Source organism: Diaphorina citri, unplaced genomic scaffold (genome assembly GCF_000475195.1).
Source record: "Diaphorina citri unplaced genomic scaffold, Diaci psyllid genome assembly version 1.1 scaffold3661, whole genome shotgun sequence".
Classification (NCBI taxonomy): domain Eukaryota; kingdom Metazoa; phylum Arthropoda; class Insecta; order Hemiptera; family Psyllidae; genus Diaphorina; species Diaphorina citri.
The window spans coordinates 1-6,306 of record NW_007381061.1 but is presented as its reverse complement, the minus strand read 5'-3'; the positions used below and the strand labels follow the sequence as shown (position 1 = coordinate 6,306).

General features: G+C 38.9%; 1 protein-coding gene across 1 annotated transcript; it reads left to right on the top strand.

Annotated features, from left to right (window-relative positions):
* Window positions 1–1,074: 1,074 nt before the first annotated feature.
* Window positions 1,075–5,778, top strand: LOC103520470 (zinc finger protein 609; the record flags this gene model as incomplete). Its single annotated transcript, XM_008485566.3, is given in 6 exon segments — window positions 1,075–1,498; window positions 3,381–3,556; window positions 4,201–4,425; window positions 5,009–5,140; window positions 5,194–5,274; window positions 5,705–5,778. Coding segments are annotated over 5 exon segments (636 nt in total), but the record flags the coding sequence as incomplete, so codon positions are not given.
* Between the last annotated feature and the right edge of the window lie 528 nt (window positions 5,779–6,306).

Here is a 6,306-nt window from a genome sequence, read left to right as displayed (position 1 = left end):
CGAGTCAGTTCGCGGATATCGCGAGTCATTTCGCGGATATCGCGAGTCATTTCGCGGATATCGCGAGTCATTTCGCGGATATCGCGAGTCATTTCGCGGATATCGCGAGTCATTTCGCGGATATCGCGAGTCATTTCGCGGATATCGCGAGTCATTTCGCGGATATCGCGAGTCATTTCGCGGATATCGCGAGTCATTTCGCGGATATCGCGAGTCATTTCGCGGATATCGCGAGTCATTTCGCGGATATCGCGAGTCATTTCGCGGATATCGCGAGTCATTTCGCGGATATCGCGAGTCATTTCGCGGATATCGCGAGTCCGTTATTCGCGGATATCGCGAGTTAGTTCGCTGATATCGCAAGTTAGTTCGCGGATATCACGAGTTAGTTCGCGTATCTCGCGGGTTAGTTCGCGGATACCGCGAGTTAGTTCGCGAATGTCGCGAGTTAGTTCGCTGATATCGCGAGTCAGTTCGCGGATATCGCGAGTCATTTCGCTGATATCGCGAGTCAGTTCGCGGATATCGCGAGTCATTTCGCGGATATCGCGAGTCAGTTCGCGGATATCGCGAGTCCGTTCGCCGATATCGCGAGTCCGTTATTCGCGGATATCGCGAGTTAGTTCGCGGATATCACGAGTTAGTTTGCGGATCTCGCGGGTTAGTTCGCGGATACCACGAGTTAGTTCGCGAATATCGCGAGTTAGCTCGCTGATATCGCGAGTCAGTTCGCGGATATCGCTACTCAGTTCGCGGATATCGCGACTCAGTTCGCGGATATCGCGACTCAGTTCGCGGATATCGCGAGTCCGTTATTCGCGGATATCGCGAGTCAGTTCGCAGATATCGCGAGTCAGTTCGCGGATATCGCGGGTCAGTTCGCGGATATCGCAAGTTGATTCTCGGATATTCGTGTTTGTAAGTTGAAGAAAAATTGTCGACTTCCTATTTTTTCGTTTCCTAAAATAAAAAAAAAGACTAAATAAAACATCCTTGAGTTTTAGCAGGAAGCAGCTATTATAAAAAAGTAGCCGGAAATTTAGTCTGGCAACACAGCACGGAATGCATTTTCAAACAAACATGGCCGACAACTTTTTCATTTGTGTTTATTTGTGAATTTTCATGGGAAAAGTTATTTTTTCTTATTTCTTTACTCGACTTTCGTACGAAATTAATTTGTATTAATGAGCTTTGAACCATGAGAAAGCTGTTATAAAGTATTACCTATTTACCATATCACTGGAAGGAAAGGTTCCGAGATCATTTTGAAGTTCTGTTCTATGGATTCCCTACCGCGTTGTTGTACCCTTCTGTCATTAAACTTGTAAATATTCTAAAGTGGAGTCTCTTCTCAGAAAAGGAAACCTGCTTGTGCTTCTACTCCGACGGTATCTAATAAATGAAAAATGAAATCCCCAAGGCTTTTCTAAATCAACTCCTTTATGTGTCAACTCTATCCTTCCCTGTTCCAGCCCCATTTACTGGCTTCTTATTCAAGGTAAAACATCATAATAAACTGTTGTGATCATAACTTTGATTCTTTGATCCCTACTAGGTGACATTTGTGTTGAATTTGAATCAGATTTTTCTTGTGGGATCTAAACTGAATTATTACCGATTTCCCCCTCTTCTGAAGGAATGTTGGTAATTTCAGTCCAGAATGTTACATGGGAATTCTACATCTCTTGTCTAACAAACTCTTACGATTCCACAAAAATATTACTTTTGCCAAAGCTCTTGATGGCCAATCAATTGAAGGTTGAAAGGTTAAGCCTGGTGAAGAGAAGCAATTATGTTTTGGTGGTTGTATTAATGGTAATCGGCAATATTGGTTACTGTACAAGTCTCTAAACATGGGATCAGGGCCATGTTTCTGTAAGAAACTAAAACAAACTTAACCAATACTTTAGCTATTAGGCACAATGTGTTTTAGGATTAACAAGCTATGTCATTGATTGATTTTAAGCTCAAAATAAGTATGTGTTACAAATTTAGCCATGTAGGTACCTACTTGTTGACTTCTATGGTTTTCATCGGGTTTCATGTGATATTTTTGATATTACAATGTTATTTTCACAGCAAGTATAAGTACCAGTTCCAGTAACACTGCCTGCTTCATAAAGTATCTGAATTCAACATAGGTACTTAAAATCATGGAATACTGTTGGTAGTGTTGGTCAGAAAGTTGGAACCTTTAGGCAGCTGGCAACTTTCTAGGTCTCTTGAGGACTTTACATAGTATGAGTGCATTTTTCTTTCAGAAAACTTTCAGAAATGGATGGCACCTGTAGGTACCAATTTCCATTTTGAAACTGACATGGCACCCATAAGTACTAAACCACACACAAAAAAAAGTCCATTAGTATCATTTCCATTTCTAAAAGTTTCCTAAATGAAAAATACAAACCATGCAATGTATTTGAATATTTTTTTTTCTTATGTGATTTATTTTGTAACTTTTGCTTAGTAAAAAATGCAATGTGCAAAGTTCTCATGGAAGAGGCTAGAATCAAGTAAATGAGGATTTTTTCCTCATCCTGTGTTTAGATATTATTGTGAATCAATCAATCAATCAATCAATCAATCATAATTACAAGTTGACGGTTATATTCCTCTATGCCAGAGTGGCAGTCAGTAATTTGGTATTTTTCCTCCTTCAAGTTGGAGTGTAGACCAAATGGTATTTATTCTGAACTCCACAGCTTTCAATATTCAGAATACCTACTGGATTTATAATTACTTAAAGATGCTTGGTTACCTAATATACTTTCTAATGGTTTTCATGTTTTCAAACCATTTTAAAGAATATTGCAATATTTTTTTCCTGTCTGCTTTATAGGGTTTTACAATAGAGGAAAAACAATGCTTCTTGGGTCTTGTTTCATTAATGTTAGCATTTGTTCACAGGATTTTTTTTACAAAAGTCAAAGTATCTCCAAGTCTCCTTGAATTTTTGAGATTTCCATGAATTTTTGAGATTAGTTTGTACTAAATGTCAAAAGGTTGTCCATCAGAAATTTTTTTTCTTAAATTTCAATTTTTGGACTAGTTTTACATTTTTAGCCTCTGAAACAACCCTAGCTAGTTTGATTTTTTTGGGTTGACATTTGGTTTGGCTACAAAAATTTAACAAGTGGATACTCTTTACACTCAACCTTTACACTCAACCTTTTCTATTTCTTTAGCAAAGGAAATTTCAGGCTGTTATCCTCTTTGATAAAAGTCCTCCAGCCAGACTAAGCTGGTCTACTGCCTGTTTAACATCCCCCCAGACCAGACTTGTTTTTCTGAAAGATATTTTTCTAAAAGTTGGATTTTTGAACAGTAGTTAAATTATTTATTTTTTACATTACAGTATTTTTCTTCATTTGCTGTTTCAGAGGGTAATACAATGGTGGAACGGCAAGTGTCCGTTTCGACCAGCCTGCCGGTATGGCTGATCCAATGAAAGGCGAAGAGAAACCGCCGGCTGCAAACTTTGCCACAACCACATCTAGCACCACAGCTGCAACTAACTTTGAATATGATAACGAGACCGAGTGGGATGTTGGTATAGGTGAGTGATATTTTTGCGCCCACACAACTTCTAAAACAAATTCCATGAAAAAAGTTTAAATCCAATTTCTGACCCTGAGCTTTGTCCAGCTGATGAGTTGCAATTAGAAATACACTTAATAGGCACGGTCTTATGATTTTTAAACAACAACAGCTTTTGCTTAATACCTCAGGAAACATTTGTGGGTATTTATATGCTCTGGGGACTTTTTAGTCTTATTTTGACCTCCTGCATTGATGGTAAAAATATCAATTGTGGACACCATGTATAAAATACCTAATCTTTTTCTTTGCCTTTTCCAATGACAAATGGGGTTGGTGTCTTTCATCAGCCTCTCAATCAGCCCTAACTAGGGTGATTGCTTTGGGCTGACATTTGGTTTTGGCTACAAATTTTACAATTGGATAATGGGATAATGGGACTACATGTCCTAATTCGACAGTCTAAATAAATTGGATGCCCTTCACACTCAACCTTTGCTATTTCTTTAGCAAGGGAAATTCAGGCTGGTATCCTCCCTGCTTAAAGTCAGCCAACCAGACTAAGCTGGTCTACTCCTGTTTAACGTTCTCCAGCAAGCCAAGTACCCAATAGAAAGTAAAAAGCTTCTAATTATTTGATTTTTCTCTTCTTTCTTTCCCCAGGTGATCTTATCATAGACTTGGATGCCGACATAGAGAAAACAACGACCACACCAGCACCAAGCTCAAGCACTATTCTTCCTCCACCAAGTATATCTTCACCGCTCAAACCTCTCTCCTCTTCTCTGCCTCTGGGGAAGCAGCTCTCGCATCATCCTCATTTAGGTACCAGTGCGGGACCCGCCAGCCCAATCATGGCTGTAGAACACTCTGCCACTGTAGACAAAGGTAATAATGAGGTTATGAGTTTCAATTCCCACCCTATAAAGATAAAACTAGGTTTGGATAAGTCCTTCTATGGGGACAGACAGACCGACCGACTGACAAACACCGAAGCAAATACAATAGTCCGTCCCTTATACCTTTTTATTACTATTGTAATAATAAAGGAAGGACGGACTAAAAACAAAACTTATTTCTATTGGTTAACACAACATTTTTAGCCAGACTAGGTATTACAATTCTCCTATTTCAATTGCAAATATTCAGCCGGTTGTTTTCTGGTGTTCTCATGTTGATCCAGCACCTGAATGGGAAGTATTGTGTCTCTTATTTCCTATCTGATGTGGGATATACCATGGGATGGGCATGCTACAACACAGACCATAAGAGTCCTATGTTTCAGATTTTGCCAAAAGAGGGACAGAAACAATGCTAATTAATTTAGCCCACTTCTCAAAATCATCTTTTCATTTCTTATTTTAAATGGAAATGCACATTCACAAGTTAGAGATTCTACCATCATTATTACCTATGTCAAATTTAAAGCTTTTCCCTAATTTTAACCTGTTTTATTCTCAATAATTTCCAGGTCTAAAAATGAAAATCAAACGCACTCAGAAGCCGTCGGGTAACAAACAACATGAGATTGTCAAGTCGGGAGGATCTGGTGCCTCGGGTAGTACCATGGGATCTTCAGCCAGTGTAGGCAATTCTTCCTCTGGTAAGTATTGGATTTTTATAAGCTTAACCCTTTAAGGCTGTTTGACCCTACAGCTAAGCCGCCCGGGCCCCCTGCACCCCCGGCTGGTGTGGCCCCTGGGACCTCCCTCATCAATTCTATTCACTCGACAACAGGTGAGTCTTCTTCTTAATCAGATTTTCTTGTGTTCAGACTGCAATAGCTTCTTGGTTATGGATAACTTTATTCAAGCATTGATATTTTCTTCAAAGTTATGTACGTATGTATGAATGTTCAGATAAAAATAAAGTATTTCTTGAGAAAAAAAAGAAGAAGATTCACAGGTAATTACAATGCCAATAATCCTAAGTTTATGTTCAGACAGGGTTGACGCTTTTCGTCAGCCTGCCAATCAGCCCTAGCTAGGGTGATTGCTTTGGGCTGACATAACTAAGCTTGCAGTGGGAAAACAGAAATGATAAACAAATAGTGAAGAAGTATATGTTTATCATTTCAACCTACCTAGCCTCTCTAAATCATTCTGATTCTGTTTGCTCTTTGTTACTCCCTCCTTAATTGAGTATCTGTTTTATATTTCTCTTACAGGCAACCTGCACAATTCCTCCTCCTCTGTTGTGACATCATCAGCATCCGGTCTCTCTGATCTGCATGACATTCGATCGGTGTTGAATATTGAAACTAAAATGAAGAAAAATCGTTTCTTGCTCAACTGCTAAGTTTTAGCAGAGTAGTGTGTATCTAGTAACTACTGGAAAATAATACTTTCTTAGATGGGATACCAGGTTAACAGCAGTGTTTAAAACGATTTGTCACACTCCTGGAAAATTTTCAAGGTGTTGGTTAACCTGTTGTATCATTTTTCCACTGTGCAAAGTAGTTCTAGGCGTAATCTTTTGAAGAATTTCTTCACCTTTTACAAGACAAGCACGAAACAAAAATGACATCTAAATTGGATATTGAATTGACATGTTAAGTTGCATAAGTGCGGATTTTGTAGGAAAAAAAATTACATGTCTTATCGTCCCGAAAGCAAAGAAAGAAGGACAGACAGAATAGGAGAAAACCAGTCGTTCCTAGAACGAACGTTACCTGTGTAGGATAAAATTTGCCCTGGGCGGGTATCCAAATTTTGAAATTTGAGTTAATTTTATGAGAAATTTTTCTTATTGTCTTCTAGGGGTAAGGAT